General features: G+C 56.6%; 1 protein-coding gene across 1 annotated transcript in view; it reads right to left on the bottom strand.

Annotated features, from left to right (window-relative positions):
* Nucleotides 1–14,481, bottom strand: part of Hmcn2 (hemicentin 2) — a 116,246-nt gene that overhangs the window by 45,107 nt on the left and 56,658 nt on the right. Inside the window, exons 37-48 of the mRNA XM_070005148.1 lie at nucleotides 14,360–14,455; nucleotides 13,716–13,892; nucleotides 11,917–12,074; nucleotides 10,917–11,040; nucleotides 8,999–9,174; nucleotides 8,232–8,328; nucleotides 7,991–8,110; nucleotides 7,182–7,343; nucleotides 5,635–5,916; nucleotides 4,347–4,514; nucleotides 2,985–3,098; nucleotides 2,360–2,446 (exon numbers count right to left, since the gene is read on the bottom strand). Of these exons, the coding sequence (XP_069861249.1) occupies nucleotides 2,360–2,446; nucleotides 2,985–3,098; nucleotides 4,347–4,514; nucleotides 5,635–5,916; nucleotides 7,182–7,343; nucleotides 7,991–8,110; nucleotides 8,232–8,328; nucleotides 8,999–9,174; nucleotides 10,917–11,040; nucleotides 11,917–12,074; nucleotides 13,716–13,892; nucleotides 14,360–14,455 (1,761 nt within the window). The remainder of the gene's footprint in view (nucleotides 1–2,359; nucleotides 2,447–2,984; nucleotides 3,099–4,346; nucleotides 4,515–5,634; nucleotides 5,917–7,181; nucleotides 7,344–7,990; nucleotides 8,111–8,231; nucleotides 8,329–8,998; nucleotides 9,175–10,916; nucleotides 11,041–11,916; nucleotides 12,075–13,715; nucleotides 13,893–14,359; nucleotides 14,456–14,481) is intronic.

Here is a 14,481-nt window from a genome sequence, read left to right as displayed (position 1 = left end):
CATCCATCCATCCACCAAACATCATCCATGTCCCATCCACCATCATCCATCATCCATCCATCCATCCACCCATCCATCATCATCCATCCATCCATCATCATCCATCCATCCATCCACCCACCCACCATCATCCATCCATCCATCCGTCCACCAAACATCATCCATGTCCCATCCACCATCATCCATCCATCCATCCATCCACCCATCCATCATCATCCACCCATCCATCCACCATCATCCATCTATCCACCCATCCGTCATCACCCATCCATCCACCATCATCCATCCACCATCATCCATCCACCATCATCCATCCATCCACCCATCATCATCCATCCATCCACTATCATCCATCTACCCACCCATTATCCATCCATCCATCCACCAAACATCATCCACCTCCCATCCACCATCATCCATCATCCATCCATCCATCCACTCATCCATCATCATCCATCCATCCACCATCATCCATCCGAAATCCATCCATCCATCCACCATCATCCATCCATCCACCCATCCACCATCATCCATCCATCCATCATCATCCATCCATCCATCCACCCATCCATCATCATCCATCTATCCATCTACCATCATCCATCCATCCACCAATCCGTCATCATCCATCCATCCATCCATCCACCATCATCCATCCACCCATCCACCCACCATCATCCATCCATCCAACCGTCCATCATCATCCATCCATCCATCCATCCACCCACCATCATCCATCCATGCAGAGCACATGGACAGCAAAGATGGCGCTGAGAGGGAGTTGAATGGGCAGAGTCCAATTTACTGTAGAGCACATGGGCAGCAAAGATGGCACTGAGAGGGAGTAGAGTGGGCAAAGCCCAATTTGCCTTACAATCAGTGCCTAACCAGCCTGTGAAGGCTTCGGTGCATGATAGGGTGTGACCTTGACAGTGATTGGTTGCTCTTCCTCCCCTGCCATGCCACCCGCCCTTTTTGGCTTTACAAAGGGCTGCTCTCTGTTAATAAAGGAGTTTTCTACCTGCTGGATTTGGCTCCCCACTGTGTCTGATTGTCTCCCGGGCTGAGGGAGGCTGGGGAACGGGTGAGCGCTGCACTTACCTTTCCTCAGACCGTCTTTCGTGGGACGGACGAAGACTCAACACATCCATCCTTCCATCCCTCCACCCACCCACCATCATCCATCCATCCATCCATCAACCCACCCACCATCATCCATCCATCCACCATTATCCATCCATCCATTTACCCATCTACCATCCATCCACCATCATCCATCCATTTATCCATCTGTTCCTCTACCAATCACCATCTATTCATCATCCAATCATTATCAATGAGTCTACCCACCATCCATCCATTCACCACCCATCCACCATTCACCTACCATTTATCCATCCATCTACCATCCACTCATCTATCCATCCATCCACTATACATTCACCACCCACCCATCTACCAATCACCATCCATCCATCATCCATCCACTATCCATCCATTCACAATCCATCATCCACCATTATTTTCATCAATCCATCAGTTCTCCATCCACTGATACACCATCCATCTGTCCATTTATCAATCTACCCACCATCCACATGCCCTCCCAGCACCATCCATTATCCATCTCTGCACCCATCCACCAACCACCATCCATCCACTACCCATCATCCATCCATGCACCCATCCATCAATATTTTTCACCAGTCCATTGATCCACCATCCATCCTTGATCCACCATCCATGCATTAATTGATCTGTCCACCATCCATATACTTTTCCAAGCACCACCCACCATCTATTTCTCCATCTGTCCATCCATCCACCAACCATCTACGACCACTATCCATCTATTCATCTGCCAACCACCATCCATCCATTTATCCATCCATTCACCCACCACCCATCATCCATCCACCACCCATCCATTCATCTATTTATCCATCCGTCTACCTGTGTAGCCACTTAGCCACCCGTCACCCACTAGCATGAATGGGAAGCTATTCTGCCACTGTGGAAACAATGGTGACCAATGAGCCTGGTCCCCAAGGAGCTCAGCAGTCCTCGTAAGCCATTGTGGTCCTCCACGGCCAATACTGGGACAGAAAATCCTGGTTCCACAGGGGTACTATGGAGGGAGCTTGCTAGATCTGAGGGGCTAGGCAAGGAGTCTCTGTGGAATGTTCTGGAAGCTGCATTGTGCTCAGGAAAGGAAGGACTAGAGGAGTGTTTGGGACAGAGAGAAAGCAAGTACAGACGAGCAGAGACCTAGGGTGGGGGTCAGATGTAGGACAGGGAGCAGCAGGCTGGGGTGATGGGTGGGGTTCCCGGCTATCTTCCCACCCTGCGCAGCCCTGACCTGTGGCGTTGCACGTGAGCTGAGCCGTCCGTCCCTCCATCACCGTCACCACCTCCTGCACGTCCTCCTTCTCAAGACTGGGAGGCACTGGGAGAAGCAGAAGACAGACAGCCACTGGCACCGGCACCGGCACCGCCGGAAGTGGAGAACCAGCAATCTCATTTCCCGTGCCTCAGTTTCCCTATCTATCATTTGCTGCCTGGCAAGGGAGGACCCCAGTGCCCCTGAGTCATGGCCCTGATCAGACAAGGTGGTGTGGTGGTGTGGAGAGAATATCTGCCCCTTCCACTGTGGGTTAGTTCCTGCAGTTTCTAGAAAGTTCCGTGGTAGCTTTAGAGTAGAAGTGGTGTGTGTGTGTGTGTGTGTGTGTGTGTGTGTGTGTGTGTGTGTGTGTGTGTGTGTGTGTGTGTGCGCGCGCGCGCGCGTGCACCTGGGCGTGCGTGCATGCTGATACTCAGGCTTGAACTCAAGGCCAGGGTGCCCTCCCTTAGCTGTTTCACAGAGCAGAGGTGTTAGATGAGGCAAAGGGGACAAAGCTGGGTTTCTCTTCCTCCTCTGCCTGCCCAGAAGCTCCCCAGAAAGGGCAAGGATGTCGGGCACTCAGCGAGCCGGGGCCGCCGCATACCCAGGACCTCCACGCTGAAGTTCCTCCGCGCTTCCCCGGCGTCACTGCGGGCCAGGCAGGAGTAGAGGCCTCCGTCCGCCTCCCGCACCTCTGCCAGACGCAGCATCCAGCCACCTGGGGGAGGAGGGCGCGCATGGGCTCCTCAGGGCTCTGGTCAGCTCTGCCTGCCCACCACAAGAGCATTCTAACCAGATCTGTGAGTGTCTGCCTCCCACAGTGTTCTGTTCCTCAAGTGAGGAAACTGAGGCCCAACGGGGTCAGGAAATGGATGGAGCACATGTGTTAGAATCAAGCTGAGGATCCTCATCTAGCACGAACATCCTGCCCACGAATGGCTCTGGGACTGGCTGGAGTTAAAAGGATAGCAACAGGCTATGTAGTTCTGATCTACTTCAGATCCCCGTTCTACTGGCAGGCACAGAGAAAGGCTTTCTTCTCCTAAGCACCTCAGAGAGCGAACTATCTTCCTTCAGAGGATCTATGGGGTCATCCGGGATCAGCCTGGAGAGCACAAGTACACAGCACACATAGCATTACTGTTATTTCTACACCCAGGGCAGACATCACTAATTGAATGCCATTCCCTTTTCTGCGGTCTCTGAGTTCAGAGCTGTACAACGTACCTGGAAAACCCTATCAAGTGTTAGGAATGATGTGTGAGCAAACACATTTGCCATTCCATGTGGGGTGCAGGGAACAAGATTGAAGTGCCCAAGACATTTACATGGGATGCTGCCTCAGTTTTCCCATTTGTTTCCCAGCCATAACTATCACAATCCTGTGAGGATAAATACTCAGATTAAATGCTTAGATGAGCAGTCCCAAAAGTATGTTATTGGTTTATGGGATGCTTCAGAGGGGCTAAGAGAACTTGTTTTAGCTGCAGGACTTCTCAGAACTTTTTTTTGTCGGTCATGGGGCTTGCTCTCTGGGCCTGGGCGCTGTCCCTCAGCTCTTCAGCTCAAGGGTAGCGCTCTACCACTTGAGCCACAGCGCCACTTCTGGTTTTCTGGTGGTTGATTGGAGGTAAGAATTCTACAGACTTTCCTGCCTGGGCTGGCTTTGAACCTTGATCCTTGGATCTCAGCCTCCTGAGTAGCTAGGATTCCAGGCGTGAGCCACGGGCACCTGGCCTCTCGGAACTTTTACCATGCAAATGTTCTATGTGTGTGTCCAAGAGGGGGGCTTGAATCTAACCGCCCCACCCCACCCCCAGCATCTCACTGACCAGCGTTTTGGGGACCAGCTACTCGAATGTCAGTACACCAGGCTGGTAGCTGAGGGCCAGAGATCATGGACAAGTAAAGGGTATAGACGGGGCTAAGCTGAACTCCAGAGAGCCGGTCCTGGGTGGGATCTTACCTGCCAGGAGATAGGTGCCCTCCCCTGGGCTGATGGGCACCCCGTCTCGGAACCAGCGGACCTCGGGGGGCGGGATCCCTGTGGCTTCACAGAGCAGAGTCAGGGGGCTGTGTAAGGCGGGAGTGACATTGGCCAGCGGGTCGGAGTCTCCAGTGAGCTCTGGGGGAACTAGAACCAGCAAAAGAGCCATGTCCGGGGTGCAGAGAGGACGGTGGCCTCCTGCCCGTCCCAACCCAAGGACCCGCAGCCCTGCGGAAGGGTCTGGGCAGCAACAAAACCAGAGGTGCATCCACGGAGCCCGTGACCCCCCCCCCCAAGGAGGGAATGCTAGCCACTGGCTGGGTACTGTGGGACCTCTGATTCCCCAAACTCTTCGGAGGGATGCTTGAAGGATTCAATAAGAATGTGTGTAAGAGTGCTTAGACCTGTGCCTGGCATGGAGCAAAAGCCCAGCATTGAGGCTGAAATGGCTACAAAGCTGAGTCCAAATGCACTCCCCAAACTGCGTAGACAGGAAATGACCCCGTCCACACTGGGGTGGGACAGTCTACCACGGGAAGACTGGACAGGGAAGGCTCAGGATGCCAGAGAGGCTGGAGCCTGGTAAGAAACACCCCCCCCCCCCGAAACCAGCCTGCTCATCTCCCTTTACCACACCCCATCTTTACCCTGAAGCTGACTCCAGCCCTGCAGGAGAAGTTCAGAAATGATGGGGCTGGCCCCCAGACTCCTAACCAACCCCAAGGTCACCTTGCCCCTTCAGGAGGCAGCCCTGACCTTCTTCTATAGTGTGCAGACCCTGAATCTTCCATCACATCACCCAGCCATGCTGAAGCAGACTGCCAGGAACAGAGGCAGAAAAAGTAACTGTGGGAGAAAGGATAGGAAGAAAGGAAAGAGACAGAATGGAGGAGAGAAAAAAATAAGGAAGGTAGGAGGGTGGAAAAAAGAGAAATGGAGAAGGAGAGAGGAAGAAAACAAAGAAGAAAGCAGAATGAAGGAAAGAAAAGTAGGAGAGAGGGAGGGAGGGAGGGAGGGGAAAAGGAGGAAGCAGGATGGGGAAAATTAGAGATATTTGGGGCTGTTTCTAATTTGGAGACCTGTGTTGGTGGTGGCCCTGACAGCAGCTCTCACCTTTGACATGACTCCAGGAAGAACAGGGGTCCCAGGAGTGCAGCCTGAGGACCCTGCCTGGAGATTGAGCCATCCCTGCTCTCCCCAACCACAAGTCCTAAGGACACTGCCAGGTGATCAAACCATCCCTGCCCTCCCGGCCATGGGTCCTCACCTAGCACAGAGAGCTTGAACCTCCTCTCAGCCCTGCCGGCCACATTCTCGGTCACACAAAGGTAGTGCCCAGCGTGCGCCTCTTGTGCATGTTCTACATGCAGGCTCTGGCCCTGGTTCCGCAGCCATAGGCCAGGCTTGGCCTTTATAGGGTGGCCATCCTTCTCCCATGCCACGGTGGGCAGGGGCCTTCCTGTGGCATTGCATTCCAGGATAGCTTCCTTGTCTCGGGCCACAGAGACCTGCGTAAACGGCTCCTCAGTGCCAGCGATCTGGGGAGGGACTGGGGGTGGCGAGAAGCAAGTTAGGGAAAGTAGTCAGAGTCACCAGAGCCAAGTTCTGGCTGGCACAAGTCACTGGATAGCTACATCGCCACTCAGGCCTGGGTTGTCCCTTGCTCTCATTGGCTGTGAGCTCAGTCAGGTAACCTCATCTTCTCTGTGCCTTTGACTCCCTAGGATGGGAACAGAACAGCACCCCAGCCTCTCCTCTTTGACCCTGGGGGTCCAGTTAGGTCTGCCCTTGGGGAGCAGCCCCCAGCATGCCCTTCCAGCTTTGTGTGTTTTTTCTTTCTCAAAACCATAGGCTTAGCCGGTGCTAGCGGCTCACGCCTGTAATTCTAGCTACTCAGAAGGTTGAGATTGAGGATTGAAGTTCAAGCCAGCCAGAGGAGACAAATCCAAGAGATGATTATCTCCAATTAATTTGTTTTAAAAAAGGAGCCAGGACTGGAGGTGTGGATCAAGTAGTAAAGCATCAGCCTCAAGCATAAAATGTTGAGTACGAGGCCCAGAGGTCAAACCCCAGTAATGGCATACTCCCCCACCCAGCCCCTCAAGAGCAAGAAGAAATAAGACAGGCTTCTTTCTGAGAGCCAAATGGCTGCTGGGACTGGTGGGGGGTGGAGGCTTCTCTGTGGGGGGGGGGGTCTCTTCTAAGCAGCTGCCTGGTGCTCTTCTGGGATTTCTTTTCTTTCTTTTTTTGTTGGTCATGGGGCCTGAACTCTGGGCCTGGGCGCTGTCCCTGAGCTCTTCAGCTCAAGGCTAGTGCTCTACCACTTGAACCACAGCACCACTTCCAGCTTTTTCTGTGTATGTGGTGCTGAGGAATCGAACCCAGGGCCTCATGCATGCAAGTTAGGCCCTCTACCACTGAGCCATCTTCTTCCCAGGCCCCTGGGATTTATTTTCTAGCATGATTTTGATGAGACCCCAATGTTTAACTTCATCAGCACCAGAAAAGCACAAGGCAGTTTAAGATTCTGTGACCTGGAGGAGCTGCATCATCAACCTACACTGCTTTCATGTTTTCAACCACAGAAAGAGGAGATTTCTCCCCAGGGCTGTGGGAGGCGGGCGGGAGGTGGATGGGGGTCCTGCGACCCCATCGACCGCTCACGCTGGTGGAACCACCCTGCAGGCGGAGGGGCCTGCCCTGCCTGTGTGAGGCCTGCCCTGCCTGTGTGAGGCCTGCCCTGCCTGTGTGAGGCCTGCTGCCTGGGAGGGGCGGGGATTGCCTAGCTCCCAGCCAGGCCCCAGCGTGGCTCACCGTGCACCTCCAGCTTCTGGTCCTCCCTTCCGGTCCCCGCCGCGTTCCTGCATTCGCAGGTGTACGTCCCCTCGTGGGCTGGCCGCACCCGGTCCAGGTACAGCATCCGCCCCACGGCCAGCACGGACTCCAGGCCGGGCCCCTCCCCGGGCAGGAGCTGACCTGGGAAGAGAGAAGAGCCCCACCCAGGGCATGGCGCGGGCCACGGCCCGCCCACCACCAACAGCTGTCCTTCACCTGCTCATTTCAACTCCTGATTGTCCTCCAGGTGTGAGTCCATGACCCCCCACCCCCCCCCAGACTTGTCTCCATGACACAACTGCCCACAAGTGTCCTGCAGAGTCCCACTCAGGTCTGGGCCTGTCTCATTTCTCCTTGGGAGCGACACAGGCACCCAGAGCCGACACCCAGCAAGGGCCGAGGACAGACAAGGACAGCGTGACCCCGGATGAGGCCCGGGGGTGGGGATGGGTCTGTTTTGTCCACCACTGGACAGAGCAGGGCCTGCATGGATATGGGTTACGTGAATTCTGGATGTTGGCTGAGCATTTACTTTGTTCCTTGGAACTTGGCAGGGACTAAGTGGGGCTTAGACTCCTGGGGGAGCAGCATGGAAGGGCTTGGGTGGGGGGAAGCAGGGGGTGACCACACAGAGGGACCCCACCCTGTTGGGACCAGGGCAGCTTCCCGGCAGGGGCTCTGAAGTGAGGCCAGGAGGCTGGAGCTCTGAGAGCCCCCGCCGGCTCTGTGGGGACGGGGTGGCTGGGCACGCCGGGCAGCGCGGTTGGCGGGCGGAGGCGGCGTCCTACCGTCCTTCCTCCAGGAGATGTTGGGGAAGGGGACCCCCTGGCAGTCACAGGTCAGCCTGGCGGGGTGGCCCTCGCTCACAGTCAGGGTGCGTGTCTCCCGCTCCGGGAACCCTGGGGGTGCTGAGGCAGAGCAGGGGTGAGGCCGTGCCGGCAGGGGCTGCATGCTGGGGTCCCGCAGGGGCTGCGTGCTAGGGTCCCGCTGGGCGCGCTCCTCCCCGGGGGGCCCCGGGCCACGCCTCACCCCAGACGTTGAGGTGGAAGTGTTTCCCGGAGCGGCCGGCCTGGTTCAGGGCCTCGCAGGTGTAGAGGCCGGCGTCCCCGGGCTCCGCCCTGCCCACCTGGCCCGGAGCAAAGATGGTCTGTCAGCCGGGAGTGGAGACGGGTCACCCCGCCCAGCGCATGTCCCCACTGCACCTCATTTAACCTCGCTGAGCCCCCTCCTCCTACCTGGAACTGTGTGTGTGTGTGTGTGTGTGTGTGTGTGTGTGTGTGTGTGTGTGTGTGTGTGTGTGTGTGTGTGTGTGTGTGTGTGTGTGTGTGTGTGTGTGTGTGTGTGTGTGTGTGTGTGTGTGTGTGTGTGTGTGTACAAGGGCAACCTCCCACCACACCAGGAAGTTTCCAGAAGCCAATGCCTGCAGTAGGCAGGCCTTGCCCATGAACCTGCCCCCGGCCTAGACCCACACCCGGGCCATGCCGGGCTGACCCCGTGCTGGCCAGGACCTTTCCAGGAGCTGTGGAAGGCCAGCATTGCAGACTGGAAGAGAATGTGCGGAGTGGAGGATGGGCGGCTGCCCTGGGCTTTGGTGGTGAACTCTGAGGCTGTGCTGTGGCTTGGGGGGGGGTCAGCAGGCTGGGCTCAGGGCTGGGAGACCCAGGTTTGGGGGTGGGGGCTCTGACCTGTCCCTGTCCCTGTCCTACAGAGCTAAACAGACGCTCGTAAGAAGCGGGGCCCTGCCCAGGACCTCCCTCTAGGAGGAGGCCGGGTCAGTCAGCAGGGTGGCCTCGAACCTCCAGCAGGGTCTTGTCCTGGGACAGCCGGAGGCCGGGCCGAGGCTCCAGGGGCCTCCCGTCCTTCCGCCAGCTCAGCTCGGGAGGGGGCTCGGTGCGGCTCTGGCACTCCAGGGCCACTGACTGGTTGACCACGACAGACACGTTCACCTCTTCTTCGAGGATGCTGGGGGGCACTGTGTGGGAGGCCGGGAGGACATTCTCAGCATGGGGGTGGGGTCCGCAGGGCTGGCCACCCCCGGGGCTGCCCGCTGCCCACGGCTGACCGACAGGAGCAACTCCCCGTGATGGAGTCAAGAGTTAAGATGAGGCTGTCCCCAGCCTCCAGCCCCCAGCCTTCAGCCCTCAGCCTCCACCTTCTCCCACCTACATGACCTCACAGTCCAACTCTAAAAGGAGGCTCAAGCTGGGGCGGCTGAATGGAGCTGGGGGGGGAGGGGAGTCGTCCTGACCTGGGATTCTCCAAACCACTTAGTGACAATCACAGAGACATGGCTCTCGGGATTTCTCCCCCCTCTTGTGCTAGGGCTTGAACTCAGGACCTGGATGCTATCTCTGAGCTTTTTCTGTTCAAGGCTCATGCTACTACTCGATCTGCAGCTCCACTTGCGGTTTTTTTGTTTTTTGTTGCTGGTTAACTGGAGACAAGAGTCTCACAGATGTTCCTGCCCCGGCTGGCTTCGAGCCTCACTTCTCAGATACCAGCCTCCTGAGTAGCTGGGATTATAGGGGTGATCACAGGCGCCCGGCTTCTGCTATTTCTCATCACTGTACCTGAGTCTGTGGTGATCAACAATGACTAAATTTTAAAAAGGCCACAGTAACACAGACACACACACATATATAACATACATACACACGTGTAGGTATACATAGCATATAATAACACGTGTATATATATACAATTAAAGGCAGGCCCCAGAACTACCTTTGTGCCCCAGGTACAAGCACCCTGTGGAGCTCAGTGGTTAAGAACGTAGTGTCTGGGATCAGAGTTCCTGGATGGGGGTCCTGCGACCCCATCGACCGCTCACCCTGGTGGAACCACCCCGCAGATGGGGTTCAACCACCCTGAGCCTTGTTTCCTCATGTGTAGAATGGGGATAAAGGAAGTCCCTGCCTCGTGGGGCTGCCGTGGGAGTGCTGCCCCAGGAAAGAGAAAAATCGAGGTGAACGTGTCGTACCCTGGTCGCAACACTTCCCCGGGCTCTTCTAGATCCCCATAAAAACCCAGTGGAGGGGCTGGGCACGGGTGGCTCACGCCTGTCATCCCAGCTACTCAGGACAGAGGTTCAAAGCCAGCCTGGGCAGGAAAGTCTCTGAGATTCTGATCGCAAATTAACCACCCAAAAGAGCCAAAAGTGGAGAGTGCCACAGAGTGTAGTAGAGTGCCAACAGCTCATTGGCAGCACCAGGCCCCGAGTTCGAGTCCCAGGACCCCCCCCCCCACACACACACACTCAAAACCCACTGGAGGAACTACCATCAGCAGCAAGCTTCCAGGCTGCCGAGCTAGCTCAGTGAATCACCATGGCAACCTGAAGGCGGGGCCTGGTCTTCCCCAATTATTCAGGAGCACAGCGTTCAGCACAAGGTCACAGAGGCCTGGTTTGAACCCCAACAGCATGACGCTCAAAGCCACCACAGCCTTCCTGAGAGGGGACCAGATACCGCCCCCCCCACATCCAGCCAGGAACCAGGAGAACACGGCGTCTCCTCCTCCTCGCTAGCTAGCTCCGCCCCAGCGTCCCGGACCCCTGAGCTCCTGCCACCCACGAGCGGGTGCAGCCTGACAGGCCCAGGGTGTAGCCGGCCCCGCGGGGAGGCAGTCCTGGATTGGGTGGATGCCTCTTCTCTAGCTTGGAGGTTCTGGGGATACCCCGCCCCATCTTCGCGGTCTTCCTGGCCTGACACTCACTGTGCACCAGCAGGACGACGTCCCTGCGGTCCTCGCCCACGGCGCTCACAGCCACGCAGGAGTAGCTGCCCGAGTCAGATGCCCGAGCACTGGCCAACGCGAGGACCCGGCCCCCAGGGAAGACCTGCGGGGCACGTGGAATCCCCGTGAGATGAGGAAGAGCACCAGAGGCCAGGCGCACCCGGACGGCCGGGCCGGGACGCCCTGGGGTGCCCACGCGGCACCCTGCCCTGTGACCCGGAGAGCCACAGCGCCACGGCCCACGTGTGACCAGGGTCCCCTTGATACGTGGCAAGTGCACCATTCCTAACAGAGCTCAATGTGAGTGTGAAAAGAACAAGGAAGCCGGGCGCCGTGGTCACGCCTGTAATCCCAGCTACTCAGGAGGCTGAGCTCTGAGGCGCGCGGTTCAAAGTCCAAAGAACCCCCAGAAAGCTGGAAGTGGATGGAAGTGGTGCTGTGGCTCACATGGGAGAGAGTCAGCCTTGGGCAAAAAAAAACCCAAAAGCTCAGGGACAGCGCCCAGGCCCTGAGTTCAAGCCCCAAGACCAGCACCAAAAAACAAGAATCCCAAAAAGAAAGAAAAACGCCTTATTCATGAACTTTATATTGCTTCTATGACAAACAACCTCAGAAATATTAGATTAACTAATACACTGAAATCGATATCATCTATTTGTTTTGCATTCATTTAATGTAGCCACAAGACAACTTCAACTGGCATCTGTGAAAAGCATCTTCCCACTCTCTCTCCTTCCTCTCCCTCCCCCTCCTCCTCCCCCTCCCTCTCTCTCTCTCTCTGTGCCAGTCCTGGGGTTTGAACTCAGGATCTGGATACTGTTCCTGGGCTTTTTTATTTGAGGCTGGCACTCTACCACTTGAGCCACAGCCCCACTGCGTTAGATCTCTGCTGGGCAGTGCCCCCCCCTGCCCCGTTCCCAGGGCCTGACCGGGGGGGAGACTCCAGCACAGCGAGCCAGGCCCGCCCAGCCCCACTGACCTGGAGCCCAGGGGTCCCCGTGGCAGACACAGGCTTTCCATCCTTCAGCCACACCAGCGTGGGGCTGGGGACACCAGTGGCGTTACAGGTCAGCCGGACGGGGGCACCAAGCCGGACGGGGCCTGGCAGGCTGGGAGGCCGCGTGATTCGGGGGGGCACTGCAGGGCGAGGGGGGCACCGGACACAGCTGAGCCCCGTGGGGGGTGGCATGGGCTGAGCGCGCAGGAGCGACATCACACACCAAGGCCTGGGCCGGCAATGGGGACCCAGCCAGCCGTGCCTCGGTGCCCCCCTTCCCCCCCCCCCCCAGAACTAGAGACTAAAGGCTTCTGCTGATGGGACAGGCTCAGCCACAGCAGAAACAGCCAACTTGGGCTCGGGGACCCCTCCCCACGCAGGGGGCTCCAAGGAGACTATCTTACGGGAAGTCCCTCCTGGGCAGAATGATGCTAGAAGATTCCATCACAGCTGCAGGGTGTGAGCCCCTCACCCCTTCCCGGCTGCCCTCTGTCCTCCCGCTCTCAGGATAAAGACCGTCCTCCTTCATGGCTCCAGTGGGCCGCCAGCACCACCTTGGACCCCTTCTCTTATTCTGATTCACAGTCTTTCCGTCTCTTTGATTGCAGTTTCTGTGGGCTTGAGCCCAGCAGGTCTCTGTGTAGGCACCTCACCTCGCTGTGCGCCCCAGTATGTAAACCTGGTATGTTGATTTGCTCTTGCCACAATTACACAATGAGCAATGATTGATTACTGGTCCTGTCACCAGAATGCACACCCCTGAGTCTTTCCTAGGCAGGGCCTCAGTGCCACAGTCTTTCCCAGAGCACAGGTGCAAAAATGTGGTCAGTTAGAAGACAGAAAGCAGAAGGAATAGGTGTTTAGATGGGTGGGATAGATGGATGGATGAATGGATGGATGGATGGATGGATGATGTCTGAGAACCTGCATGTATAAATGGAAGGAAGGTTCAATGGTAGAAGAACGGAAAGTTATTTGGGATAAATTAGTTGAATCAATTGATGGACAGTGGTATGAACAAATGGAAGGATGACTAGATGACTGGATGGGTGGAAAACGAATGGATAAATAAATAGATGAGCGGTAAGTAGTAGATGGGAGGTGAGTGAGTAAATGGATGGATGAGTGGTAGGTATGTGGTCGGTGAGTAGACAGAGAAATGCGTGCACAGGCAGATAGATAAATGGATGGTAGGTGGGTGAAGAGACGGTGGAAAGATGAGTGGTGCACAGAAAAATGGATAGGTAGGTGGCAAAAGGATGGAGGGATGACCGTAGATGGGTATGGCTGAATGTGTAGATGCGTGGGTGGATGATGGGTGGGTGGATTACGAGTAGCTACATGGATGGGTGAATGGGTGGACGGATGGATAGATTAATGGATGGTGAATGGATCTGTAGGTGTTGGATGGATGGATGGCTAGATGGATGGATGAATATGTGTATGTATGTGTGTGAATGGCTGGCTGGATGAATGAATGGATGTGTAGACAGCTGGATGAATGCATGGGTAGACAAGTGGCTATGTGGATGAGTGAATGGGTGGAGAGATGAATGGAGGGACAGACGGAGTAGATGGTGGATAGATAGATGGGTGGTGGGTGCCGAATGGATGTGTGATGGTGGATAGATAGACGAGTAAATGGATGGACAAGCAGACAGACGAGTGGTCAGACAGATGTGTAGACAAGTGGAAAATGGACAGATGAGTAAGAGTAACTGACAAATGGAATACAAGACAACCTCTGGGGAAAGGGCCTCTGTAGACCCAGGACGGCTCACCATTGACCCGCAGGCCGTACTGCAGCTCGGTGCTGCCCGCCACGTTGGCTGCCACACAGCGGTAGCTGCCGGCGTCTGCGAGCTGGGCGCGCTCAATGTGCAGCGCTCTCCCATCGGCTGACACCGCCAGCCCAGCCAGGGCGGCAGCAGGCTGGCGGCCTTTGAACCACGAGACATCTATGGGGAAGAAAGAGATCTGGAACCTGCTGGCACAGAGGCCTTCAAGGAAGCTTCTAGACTTGTTTGGGAAGAGCGTGCTGCCTAAAGACCGGAAGGGGGCCCGGGCGGCTGGGACTAGGGGGAGGCAGGCCGGAGTTAGCCATCTCCTGCCTCCACCCAGAGGAGACCTGGCTCGGGGAGGCTCTACGGAGAGTACGGTGCACCCACACAGCAGGCCCACCTTGCGCAGGGGCCTCACCCCTACATACCACCTGGAACTTGCTGGGGCTCCGTGGGGGAGCACCCCCAGGGAGCACCTGGCTGGTGTGGGGCTGCTGGGCCTCCCTCCTGGATCCCTCACAGTGCAGGGGCTGGCCTGTTTCCCATAAGACCGCAGCGGGGTGGGCCAGAGCTCTTGCTGGGCTTATTCAGTGGGAACTGGGGTAGGCAGGAAGCGGGGTGCAGCCAAGTGGGGGGACTTTTACCAGGAGGGGGTACACCTGAAGCCAGACACTCCAAGGTAACCGAGGTATTCTCCAGCACGGCCCTGTTGACGGGCCCTGGCTCAATGTTGGGGGGCACTGGGGAGACAAGGAGAGACTATGCT

The sequence above is a fragment of the Dipodomys merriami genome, unplaced genomic scaffold (genome assembly GCF_024711535.1).
Source record: "Dipodomys merriami isolate MVZ:Mamm:240054 unplaced genomic scaffold, mDipMer1.0.p SCAF_11, whole genome shotgun sequence".
NCBI lineage: Eukaryota > Metazoa > Chordata > Mammalia > Rodentia > Heteromyidae > Dipodomys > Dipodomys merriami.
The sequence above is the reverse complement of the archived record's forward strand: the minus strand, read 5'-3'. Positions and strand labels throughout refer to the sequence as shown.